Here is a 13,308-nt window from a genome sequence, read left to right on the forward strand (position 1 = left end):
GAACCTAATGGGTTGAGCTTCAGAACATCCTCTGAGGTCTGTCTGTTTTGTCAGGCTTTGGCCTGAGAAGGAAGGGTAGCTTTCTTTAAAAATAGCTGAAGGTTATGCTGGTCAGAAAACATGTGTTTTGCATTTTAATGATTTGCAGGGACCAAGGAGCATCTGCTAACTACATTTTAGCAATAAACTCTGAGTGCTACCCAGAACAAATTACTGATATTAATTGTAAATGGGATTGAATTTTATAAGCGAGAATTATTTAGTGTCTCCAATAAATATGATTGATAGGACTGCTTATCCGAAGTGACAGTGGAGTGCAACCATCTTATCAAGGCAGGAAGAGAAGAGTCTTGCCGGGATCTGTTCTTTCGAGTGATAACATTTCAGTTGTGAGGGGGCTTRCGTGCAGCAGGGCTTGCTTTACAGAGGTACCTGCTTTAGTTCTGCAGGAGCTAGCAACGTTAGTGCAGTATTTTAGGTTAGGCCCAGTACAGCTAACTGTGGACATGCTAGTTTGGGTTTCTGTGCATGGCTTTTGCTTGTGCTATGTGGATATATGCCCTATGTGGTGACATGCAAGACTGGATTTGCTGTTTTACTCATAATACSGAGTTTCTAGAAAGGGTGAAAGAAGGAGGGAATCATGAGTAGAATTTACTGTTAACTTGAGCCAGGAGGCTTCACAAGATAAGAAACCGAATGGATTCTCCTAGATGCATACAGAAGACCTTACTTTCATTGCCTTCCTCCCAGGAGGTGGTGTATGCCTGCTGCCTGGTTGTAGTGGTATTTCATATGTCTCCCTCTGATATAATTATTTGTTTAATGAGAGTGCTTTGGTTCCTTTTCTGAGGAATTATTAAGGAGTTGCATGAGGCTTGGCTAATCGATTATTAAGTGGGAATGCAAGCATCCATGCTTCAAAGYGTAGCGCCATGTATAGATGGACGTGACAACTCATCTAGGGTCTACTCTCTTAACTTTTGACTTCCAATGGGATTTCCATACGTGACACTTTTGGTGACTTAGAACGTAAAGGATTTATCGATTGGTTCTCTGAAGCACTATTCATGCATATCTATTGCAGTGGGAAGAGGATGGAAGAATGACAAGTGGCTGCTGCTATTTGTGCAGTGATGAGGTTAAGAAAATGAAAATGTTGTGAATCTCCAAGGACTGGGAAGCAGATTTCCAAACAAGAGTTCCCACTATTCAGGACAAAACACTTCTAGCCGTATCTTAGCTTGCAGTGGACAGAAGTTGACTGCATGAGACCTAGAATCACATGTTAAATGGAGATGGAAGGGGGGACCTCAAGTGGGAGTCATGGCTAGACACATGTTTCTCAGTTAATCGCTCATGGATCTCTCATTGTCTCTAAGATAAAAGGTGATGCCTGAAGGAGGGTTTTTTTTGTTTTTAATCAACATATATTTGAGTAAGCAAACAAACAGGAAAGAAATAGCACTAGTAAATACATCTAGTGTAGTTTTTATTTCATTTCAAATTTAAGTTAGCATGGCAAATTGCACAGGGGAGCCAATCTTTTCTTTCAGAAAGGTTGAACAGGACTGATGCTGTCCTGTACTTTAAGGCAAGATCAACTGTAGTTGTTATTCTTGACATCCTTTTGACTTTTTAAAAGATTTGTGTTTGGCTGTTTAAATTGCTGATTTGTTTTTCACATTGAAAACTTTGCCAGAGATTATTTCTCATATCAAGTTTGCTCTATGTTGTTTTTTAAGTCTGTTTTATGTTGTAATTATAGGTTAGAAATGTAGGTGCAGTCCCAATTTTGTCAGCAGGAGTACAGCATGGTAAATATTTATATGGTATGCTGTTCCACAGAGTTTTAGGTTTCTGTAGTGTTGGGAAGATGTTTGGATTTGGGAAGGAGAGGATAAAAATCTGATAGAACTATTTAAATCACTTTCAAGAAAAGGGGAATGGGGGAAGAAGTGAGAAGAATTAAGGTGCATGTTTGTTTTTTAAAAATATTACAGTAAAATTTTTGAATTCTTCCTCTTTCCCGGACTCGTTAGCTTGCTGTTCAGAAGCTGGAAATGCATATTGTTTTCATAAAGGATGTCAGCTAAATTTCAGAGTTGTTGCGTGCTCTTTGAAACTTAACTAATGGCGGTCAGGGTTTCAGAACAAAAAAGCGTATTTACAGAAGGTAAGATTTCCCTGAAGGGTATTAAATAAGCAGCTTCTACTTAAAAATAAAACTGAAATACCGATTCAGTGCATCTTCCATGCACGGTTGTAAGGTCTCGCAGCCAGTTGCCGTAAATTATTTTGAAAAAGTTTGTGTTCAATATTTTCCCCTTTTAAGGAGTGCAGCGTGCCGTAGTGTTGCAGTTCCTGGTTATGAGAGAGAAGTTGCAGAACTGACCAGCTGCACCCTTAATCCTTTGATATCCTGTAAGCAGAACAAAGTTCTGGAAACGTCAGGCTGATGTAGCAGGACTTCATATGGAGAACATTAGCTAGTCCTAGATTGGATTCATAAAACATAGGCAGGTTCAAGATCGCAATCATGTCAACGCAACCTTGCCAACAAGAAGAAATCTGTCCGTTGATCTGTCTCTGTTAGAGCTTGTTATATATGCTTGAGTTTTGAAAAGCCTGTCTGCAAATGCAGTGCTCTTTCTGGAACTAATAAGATTTTGTGAAGTCCTGGGTGAAAATCAGGTGTGGTAGTTTTAGTGATTTCATATGAAAAATATGAACAGAAGTACAGTGCAAATAAATAACCACCTCACATGGTGATAATATGAGCATAAAAGCTATTTATTTTGAGGGAAGGTGACCACTGCAATAGGTATATATTTTGTGTATATTATTCCCAGAGAAAACAAGAAATCACTATGAACTTCATAGGACTCTGGGTTTTTCATAATGTAAATTTATGTTCTGTTACATTTGGCTTCTTTGTAATTTTTTGAACAAGTGACTACTTAACTGTCTTATACACACTTGGAAATGAAGTTTTTAATTTGCATGAGACAGAACAAATTGAGAAAGAAAATGTTCTGGAGTTGTAACTCTTGTTTTTTGGAACAAACAGTTTTGGAGTATCCAGTCAAGAAGGCAACATCCCTAGAATCCCAGTCCATTAGATATGATTTTATACTCATCTGGAACTTCTTCTTAGTGTACTCTTTTTCATCGGCCTAAACTATTTCTTCACAAATATTGTTGTCAAATTTAAGTAAGCTTCCCCCATTTCCACTAAAAATACTCTTTATGTCCTGTGACATGATACATGAGAACTGCTAAGCTGTTGGTTTCTCTGCCTATACTGTAGCACCCCGTGTGACAGATTTTGCATCTAAATGCTGATGCAGTCTGAAGGGTCTTCAGCAGTATGTGTTTCATGCACCTTTGACCATTTCTGTCTTGTAGCCTGTAAGCAGTAATCTGATAGACTCTGACACATTTAGGGAAGAATTAATAACTCCAGTTGTTTTGGTCCATTAGGTTTTTAATACATTTCCTCAAGCTGAAGGTACAGTGATTTCTGGGGCTGTGATTTTCCAAAGGTGTACTGAGTGTCTCAGACTTTGTGCCATCTTTTGGACTTTTGACTTTACTGCACCTGTTTTTCACCTGCTCTCTTAAAACAAGCTGTTTCAGCCTAAGAAGGAACCAACCAAGCCAGGTCTCTCTTGACAAACAACCTTGTAACTGAGTTGAATTAAAAAATGATAAGAATGAACTACAAGGGTGTCCCCAGTAGTGTTCTGGGATCTCTAAAGCATAAATGAAGGKATGTTAGCAGCTGTTTCTGCTCATGAAAAAAGTGACAGTATTGTGTAGATGGTATGAACTGAAAATGCTTTTGGAGCCTAGCTGAACCTTTGCCTTAGTCCACAGCTAAGTCATTGGGCAATGTTGTAAATATAGCCTTTGTCCTGCAGTTTTAGATCCTGATTGCTGGGTCAACATGATCTCAGGGTTGGAGCTGTTGTTCAGAGATGTTCTGAGACAAGCTTCTCTCTGGTGCCTGGAGAGGTTGTCTGAGCCTATGTGAGCACAGCGCTGACCACTTCTTCCTTTAAAAGACATTGGCATCTGGCCCTGCTTTGGTGGCGATGCTGAAAGCAGGCTTCTGCCGGGCAGGAGGCACAGCCCGCTGTGCCCCGGGAGTTGCACTGGGTGAGGGGACCAGAAGTCAAGCTGAATAAACTGTGGGTGAAATCCTGGCAAAACTTCAGTATCTGTGGTCAGGACATGTTGATTGCTCCTGTGGAGCAGTTTTGGTCCTGTAGGATGAGATTGGGAGGGGGCAGGGGGGACAGCAGCAATCTAGCTGGATTTTAGTGACTTACTTGACACAAAGCTGAGAAATTACTCATTAAAAACAAAACCTATCGAGGGGAAGAGAGGGAGGATTGATCAAAGCTGTCGATTGCACGTGGCTGTTAGGCTGAAGCTGATGATGAGCACTGAATTCAGCTCAGGACCTGCACCTTCAGAGCTGGATGTTCACTTTAAGAGGCATTTTATAGTAAGTGGAAAGGGACAGATATGTTCTTGTCATGATCCTCAAGAGAGCCGATGGTGCTGTGATATTGTCTCTGGGTGGAGTTTTTAACTGACCCGTGGAAGTGTGTGACACCACAGAGCGTGTGGTTAGTAGCTGAGAATTTGGGTTTGGGGTTTTTGTTTTGTTTTGTTTTTTAAGACTATCGGAAAGCGTTTGAGGGAGGGCTCTTTTTCAGACTGCTTTAGTTTGGTATTATGCACCAGCTCATTTGCTTTCCGTGTCTGTGGGGCTCGCGTAGCGACACAGCTGCGATGCGGAGCCCGGTGGCAGGGACTGTCTCCTGTTACTGCTGTGTTTCAGCCGCGGAGGCCGTAAAGGCACACGCAAATTTGCAAATTGTGATACTTTCTAGATTTGTTATCCCTTGTTCAGTAGGGGTGCTTCACTCGTTATGTTGTATAGACTCATTCTGCATGCTCTCTTGGTTCACAGCTTATTCTAAATGTGGGTAGGTGCCGATAGTTGGACTTTTTAAAGAAAAAGTAGGATTGCTGAAATCTGGGGGGGGGGAGTAAACAACTAAATTCTTTGCAGTTGGCAACCAACATGGATACTTAAGCAAGGTGACAGTTCAGAAAATAATAAAGAAGCGTGTGTGACTATATCAAACCTTGATGAGAGTGATCTAAAAGAAGAGTCGTGGTAGAATGATTAATCCATGAAATGTAATGACAATAARAACCCATTGAACTTTATTTATGATGTATCTTTTCCCAGACAGCCTAAATGTTGTCAAGATGGACTGGAATTATTGCATGACAGTCTTTTCAAAATCATTTATGTTCTCGCAGAGTTGACAGAACAATGAAGAGCTGCTTTCTGGATTCTCATTCCTGACCCAAGTGTTTGAGCCAACAGCTTGCTAAGAGACTCAAGTAGTCTATTTTTGTGGAAAATGGCCAGCCATATTTTCCTCTTCTCTCCCTTTCTTTGTTGATATGTGAGTTTTGGTACTGTTTGTTTTTAATTTTATTCTCTTTTCTGCTTGCCAGCATCTGCCAATACATGCCTGGCATTAAGCCCCTTCAGAATGAAAAAAAGGAATCCACTTTTATCCTGAAGTGTTGATGAAAGGTGGTTCTATTTCAGCTGTTGGAAATGTTAACGAATGGCTTAAACTCAGCTGAATATAGACTGTGGTACAGCCTGCTCACAGCTGCTTCCCTCTTCTCTCTCTGGGGCAGGGTTTTTGACCCTCTGGAGTTTTCCACTTCTCTCCTTTTTTTCCTTCTGTCTTTTTTCTTTCCCTGTTTACTGTCGCCTCCATGGCTTATGTCTCGCAGGTCCTTTCCCCAGCCAAGGATGACTGGGCACAGTTCCCTTAAGATGCCTTTTTAGAGTCTTCTGGGGAGGGTTGGTAGAAGCCATTCAAGTCGCTCTCCTCTTCCGCAGGCCGAAATCCCACTCTCTGGGAAAACTGTCATCGACCGGCAGCCCAGCCAACTCGTGGCTCCCCGACTGTGTGCCGCTGACATCGTTGTACCGGGGCCAGCCTGCTATATCTGCTTACTGTTCGCTTAGTGATTTAGCTCAGTCCAAGAATTGGTTTCCATTTGCCTCAGCTTCGTCTGTAGCAATTGAATAAATTGTGGTTTATCTTAATGAATTAAATAGAGGAGCAAGGTGTCCGAGTTCGCTTTGCCGTTCTGTCAGGAGACGTTCTGTATGTGTGTCGAATCGTTGTTCTTTCACAGATGCGCCTGAAATACAAGCCAACTACATGAATCACATTGATGTGTAGAATTTAATTGCATTGTTTTACTTTAATCTTCTTCAAAGCGCCAAGAGCTTTTGAGTGTTATATTTGGAAATATTCATTAAATCGTTTTGCATATGCTGCAGCAGCAGCATCTAAACAAAATCACACCTTATCACCTTACCATGCTTTCTGTGTAATTCAGTTCATTAAGGCRTTTGATGTTGATTTTATTTTGCCCATGATCCATTTTAGCTATGCTTGGTGATGCCTTGTTAAAAGATTTATCACTGGAGTCTTCAGAGTAATCAGGGGCTTTTAGTGTGTGCCTCCGTTCAAGGGGGCCTTGCAGCATTTTGGATGGAAAGCACCGCAGATTTAGTGTTGCATTTATCCTTTRACCCGTGTCAAGATCCACTTATCAGTTACGGAAAGAGGAAGAAATTCCCGAGTACCAAAAGCCTATTCTGGCCTCAAGATGTTTTGAGGAAAAGTTTTGGATAATGGGGGGGGGAAAGGAAAGCTCTTTTATAAAATTATGTGCTGGTACCACCTAAGAACAGTGCTTAAGGCCAGGGGGCCTCTTTCCTGCTCTGTTGCATCTTCTTGCCCATTTACTTGTACTAATACTAGTGCTTGTGCAGCCAAACGATGAATCAGCTCAAGAAGTTGACTCTGACCGAAAGCTGCACCCCAAAATACTGTTTCTTTTCACGGATCAGCTTCTGCATGGGTTTGCTATGCAGTCCGGCAAGCGGTTAATATCAGTGCAAGACAGGGAGTGGTAATGCAGCTGCCTAAACTGAACAGAGTTCTTTGTATTTGAGACAATGTCCTTAGCTACTTGAACCTTGCAGAGAGCTTCTTACTGCACTTAAGTTTCTGTGGATAAGGTTATCTTCCTGCTAAAATCTGCATGCACCTCAGTAGCTTCCCTTGGGCTGCAGTCGGCACAGCTGCAAACGTTAAATGGCGAGTTGATGGGGTATTTATTAGCTGTGCAGTTTTAAGGGGAGGAGTTGTGCTTCTGGCCACCTTGTGAGGCCTGTTTGTAGATTAACTTCTTGTTTTGCATCCTCATGGTTTCAGTTCATGTGCTTTATAAAGAGGAGGTGAGTCTCTGGGAAGATGGATGACAGCAAAATTCAAAAGAGAGAATATGCCAGATGGGTAGGGTTTACCTGCAAGATTAGTCTCATACCCTTCTGCAAGTCAGATAATGTATATATGCCTATATTGAACTGCACGTGACCATTCACCGTTAGTTATCCGAGCTTTGCCCTGGCTGCTACTAGAAGATGGTCTGATGGTCAGCCCGTCCTGCCTGCTGACACGGATTAGCTGCCAACGAGAGGGCCTGATTGCCCACAATGGAAATATCATCCAGATCCAGATCGTCCTCCTGCATCTGAGTGAAGGTGCCTGGATTCCTTCGCTCCTCTGCCCACCAGAATTTTGGGGGGGAGAAAGAGAGAGAAAGAAAGAAAACACCTACTCCATCTCCCTCTTAGCCAAAATATAAGCCATTAAATGTTTTTTGCTGTCCAGTACCTCATTTTTGCTCTCCCGTCCCATTATGTTTCCTCAGTGGTATAATGTAGGACTCGTTCTTTACTGGGACAGAATAGGACTAGATTGCCCAACAGGCTTTTCATTTCGTAGCTTCAGTGGTGACCGTGCGAGTTAACAACACGCGCAGATGTGCGTGAATATAAATAACGTATGCTCCTGCATCCTTGGATGCAATCCGAGACTGCTGTATTTTAGTCGACGGGGCTAATATTTGAATTATACAGTCCATCTCCACTTAAAAAAATATAAATAAAATAGTAGTTTGCAATGTGCTAGTTTGATCATCGTCCTGCCGATGCCTTGTTGTGTTTGTAAAGGAAATTGTGGCTTGTTTACTTAACGTGGCACCGGTTTGGCTCCAGCACCTGAGTATGCACGCTGAACTCTTGAACCCGCAGTATTGCCTGTGGGATTGATACTGCTTTAAATAAACGAGCATTTGGGGTTTGCCTGGACATGATGTAATGAGATAATTGCAGAACCATTTGGCTTTTAACCGCAGACATAACCTTTTTTTTTTTTTTCATGTACTCTATTTAGCTTAACTAAATAAAAAGACATTAATCTTAAGTCTCTACTACTTTGCCCAGTAGTAGAGGAATTATAGCTTGATTGGTTGACACAAAACTTCCCCAAAACTTAATAGTAAGGAATGTCACTGTTATTTTTAACTGTCTCCAGCAGGAGGCTTTTTATCTGGAGGGAATCCGTGAATTTACCCCTTTCTCATAGTTTCAGGGTGTCTGGGAAATTTCTCGGCGCTTGCAGATGATGCCTGTGCACGTCTTCTCCACTTTTTAGTCTTCAACTCTTTTTTTTTCTTGTTAATTAAAAAATATATATATAAAGAAGAAAAATTTGAGCCCTTTCCTTTGTCAAGAGCACAAAAAAGAGGCACAAGAGGTGTGTGCTGATTCTTGGGGCTTCTTTCTGCTGCGGACTCCTTGACGGCCCAGAGATTTTTGTGTCAGGGGTTTCTAACATTGCAAAATTTGAATATTTTCTTGTTTGGAGCTTCATATTTGCTATCTCACATAATAAATTTACATTATAGCATGTGTTCAAATTCACATAAGCTGCTAGATGGTCTAAAAGTTCTGACGAAGTTGTTTTCAATCATCTGTCTTTAAAGACATCTGCACCTTAATAATGCAAGATGACGACTGTGTTATAGTGATGATTTTTGTGAATAGCACAGATAAATATAGGATGCAGTAGCTGATTGCTCCCCTCTGCTGTTTGCCTGGTGGTGGCTGGAAGATCTATCATCCGTCCCATGTGTGCTAGCATTTAACAATTTTTTCAGATAAAATTCATGTAGCAGGACTGGTGACGACATCTTCTTTGAATTTCTCCAAAAAGGAAACGTTGTGCCCAGGTTAACTGCCTCATGGAAGAAACGCATGGTGTTTTCACAAATTTATAAGACATTGGTTAACAGTAATCAGAGCTTCCGCTTTCAAACTGCAGGTTTCATTTTAAAATTTGGATACCTACCGTGGCTATGCATGCGCCTGTTGAAATTCCAGTGCTGGTTTAATAAGACACGGTGATTGTCATCAGTCACACTGTTAGCAAATCGTGTGCATGCTCCTGCCTCTTGGCTCGTGGATGATTTTGACTGCCCAGTGTATTGGCAGGCATTTAATGGATTAATATTGCATTGCCTTTAAATTATAAACATTTTTAATCAAAACCAGATACTGCTTAAACTCTTAACACTTTACAAGCGGAGGGAATACGGTGCTGAAATCACCGTAGCTGTCTTGAAAACACAGAAAATAGAGGCGGCGTACGGGGAAGACAGCTTAGTTTCCTGCAAGATACAGGTTAAACATCCTGCATCTGAATAAACAAGTAATTTCCAAATGATGGCAAAGAGGAGATGGCTTAAATTTCTGCCTCAATCACAGCTTATGCATAACCTAGGTCAAAGCACAGCAGTTGTCCACCTGTGAAGCGTCTCTAGCAACAAATGGAGGTTTGATTGAATCACACTGGAAAACAGTCTCCTAAGTGTGGTCGTTGTTTTGGTTTTAGTATGAAAGTGAACTCAATGCTGCCCACAGTCTAAATTTTCAGGTAGCACTTGAAATAAATATATGTAGTTACGTTGCAGCTATCAGTTGCAAGAAGTAGGGTGGAGAGGACTCTGGGTTTTGTCTGCTCCGCAGAGGGGACTGATAAAGATATTTACTCCTTGGCATGGGTAACCACTGTTGGGATGATTGAAAAGATTATTGCAGTTTGTGCTGTAGATGGATGCGAGTTTAAGCATGGGGGATTGTAACTTAATGTCGTATTTTCCTATCTTGCCCAGTGACCACTGATCACGGTCAGTCTGTGTGAATCTCTTTCCTTCTGTGTCAAGCAAAGTGGGATAGCGCAAGGCCTTTGTAGTGAGCAGCTGTGAAATAATTACCTGACAGCAGGTGTGTGTCTGTTCCCCGTAATCAAGTCCCAAAAGCCACTCTAGCAATCCAACCCCATGATCAAGTGCTAAAGGCCACTCTAGCAATCCGTTGTTTTGGGGAGAGTTCGGAAGTGAGACCAAGACATGAATGGAGATGGAAAATCCCCTGAACCTCACCCCCGTCCCCAAAAGCCCTGCCGTTGCAGTGGCCTTGGCAGGTTTGAACTGATGTCATGTTGCTTAGCTTTTACAGTGGATAAAGGGTGAGATTACCCACTTGCAGGCTCGTCATCCCATCGGTTTCTCTTTGAACAAACCTACAACTATATTGTTTTTAAGGAGGCATGCTGTGCATCTTGGGAGGCTCATGTGTAAAAATGGAGGAGTTGTCAAAATATGATCGGTATTGTCTTTTTAATTGCAGCCACATCAGAAGTGATTATTTTTTCCTTTTCTCCTTGTGTGTCCCGCAGGTCATAAACGTTGACGGAACAATGAGGAAGACCCTCCTAGAAGATAAGCTTCCACATATATTTGGGTTCACGCTGCTGGGAGATTACATCTACTGGACTGACTGGCAGAGACGAAGCATTGAAAGGGTGCACAAGATAAGGGCTAGCAGGGACATCATTATTGATCAACTGCCAGACTTAATGGGCCTTAAAGCAACAAGTGTTACCAAAGTGTTTGGTAAGCACAAGCAGTCATAGACTGGATTTAGCGTAGTTTCCAGATGTGCTTGCTTCCATTAAGTAACTTTTTAGCACTTGCGATGAGAATAACTATGGTCTTGTATGTTTTAATGATTTTTAAAGGAAAACTGCACCTCTTTTTTGTGCAGTTGGGAAAGCAAAGTATTTCAAAAGAAGCATTTGCTTCCAGTTTTTAGTGACACTCAACCCAAGTCTTCCACGGCTTCCATTACACTGTCTTTGTCTTTTTGTGGAAAGAGTCGGGGCTTGAATTTCATTCCTGTCTCTAATCCATAGGAAGTCTGGCGTCATTACTTCCGGTGCTCACAGAATTGCTCCATTTTCCGTTGTTTTCTTCTTCCAGTACAAGGTCTCAGTGTTCTTCAGTTGGCAGGACGCTCTCTGCCGGTTAGTGTGGCATAGTCACAGGTAGTGGCCATTACGGTCTTGCCTGGACGCAAAGGGAATGCACTTAACTCTTGCCCCGAGCGTGACGTTAGAGCGTGAGTTGGGCAGGAACTATCCTCACCTAGCAGGAGCTCTGTGTCCTTCCACTGCCTCTGATGAAACTTGCAGTGTAAAGAGGTGTACGGAGGCCGCTGGTTTAGGGCCCCAGCTTGCAGAGCGCGGCGGAGTAAGTCATGGGTGTTGCCAGGCAGACCGAATTCCTTCGGGCTTCCGTAATATCTCATGACAGAGGCATATTCACCGCAGATCTGTCTGCTACCTGGAAGACTGGAGCCTGGGCATGGCAGTAAATGGATTAACTGGTCGACTATCAAAACAACTGATAATAGTTGCAATTACAGAATGACATATAGAGTGTTGCCAAATTACACCCTGCCAGTGCGTGGATTTCCAGCCTTTCAGGAAGTTATACTTAGAGCATAATAAAATCATCATGTTGCAACTTGATACACTGTGAAAGGGGTTATTCCTAATGGCAGTGGGTGTCACAGCACCACGGGGGCATCACAAACTGTATTTCGTACTAACCTCCCCCAGCAAAGTCAGGACAGTAGGTACAAGGGCGATCTTGAACTTGTTTTCTTATACTGTATAATGTGAAACTTCCATACCCAGGCCCCAGAGCTTTAAGTGGGTCCGAAAAGGTGTGGGTTTGGTGGGGAACTCAGCTCTCAGAAGACAGCTTTCTTGCCTTCCAGTGGTGGGTCGCTGGGGCAAACCAATTTGATCCATTGATTTCAAACGGTTCTAAACAAACTTGTAAAAGCTCAGGCATCAGTCTGAAATCTGCACATCCTGAAAGGGAAAATTAAAAGAAACCTGGGTGAGACTGATTTTGGAGATGTCCTTGTGGTAACAGTCTTTAAATAGCTAAATCCCTGGTTCCCAGTGATGGAGAAAGGCACTCCTTTGTCTTTTGACACTTACTTCCCCCCGCACATTCCCTCCCCATTTAGCAGTTTTTGTTCACATGAATAAAATAAGTGTGAAATTGTGCTGATCTTGTTGGAATTGCTTCTGCTAATGAAACTCAGCATTAAATTAAGCAGCTGGGAAAGAACTGCAGTTATCTAGCTCTTCTCACTATTTTGTGTCACTGAACTCGAGCACATTTTAAAGTTGACGTTTTCAAAGAGATGCAACGGTTGGTTACTTGGCCAAAAATAGCCAGGTTAAACATATATGTAATTGCCTGCCTTCAGTGAAAGAATTTAATCTTTGGGGAAACTAGGAGGACGTACTTGTAGCAGCTATTTTTGCTATAGGAAGGATAGGACCAGCCTCTTAATCTTTGGGGAGAAGGAAAGAACTAGTTTTGAATGGCTTTTTCTGGAGTTCCCTGTTGACAACCCATAGGGTTAAATTATTTTGAAAATTAAACTACATTTGCACTCAGCCTGCCCCCTTCCTCCTTTCTCCCTTCTTCCTCAATGCACCAATATCTGTTTTGTTTTGTTTTTAAGGAACTAATCCCTGTGCGGAGAACAACGGAGGCTGCAGCCATCTGTGTTTCTTTACACCCCAGGAGACCAGGTGTGCCTGTCCCATTGGCCTTGAGCTGTTGAGTGACATGAAGACTTGCATCATTCCTGAAGCCTTCTTGGTTTTCACCAGCAGAGCAGCGATTCATAGGATATCCCTCGAAACCAATAATAATGATGTTGCTATTCCCCTTACTGGAGTCAAGGAGGCATCTGCTCTGGATTTTGATGTGTCTGATAACAGAATCTATTGGACTGATGTTAGTTTGAAGGTATTACTGACATGCGAATTCCCTGAATATAAAGTCCCAGAGCAGTTCTTTTGATCTAACAAAGGTCTCTGTTACACGATCTGTCATGCAGTTGCTAATGTTGTCATTGAATTGCATCCAAGGAGACTCTTGGGGATGAAGACAGTTGCATTGTTGAATGCA

At 42.1% G+C, this 13,308-nt stretch overlaps 1 protein-coding gene across 2 annotated transcripts in view; it reads left to right on the top strand.

The window, feature by feature from the left end:
- LRP5 (LDL receptor related protein 5) overlaps positions 1-13,308 on the top strand; it is a 167,078-nt gene that overhangs the window by 118,786 nt on the left and 34,984 nt on the right. For both annotated transcript variants that reach the window (XM_026059155.1, XM_026059154.1), the window contains exons 8-9: positions 10,707-10,923; positions 12,857-13,146. In XM_026059155.1, coding sequence (XP_025914940.1) covers positions 10,707-10,923; positions 12,857-13,146 — 507 coding nt within the window. The remainder of the gene's footprint in view (positions 1-10,706; positions 10,924-12,856; positions 13,147-13,308) is intronic.

This window comes from Apteryx rowi, unplaced genomic scaffold (genome assembly GCF_003343035.1).
Source record: "Apteryx rowi isolate R43461 unplaced genomic scaffold, aptRow1 scaffold_152, whole genome shotgun sequence".
Classification (NCBI taxonomy): Eukaryota; Metazoa; Chordata; class Aves; order Apterygiformes; family Apterygidae; genus Apteryx; species Apteryx rowi.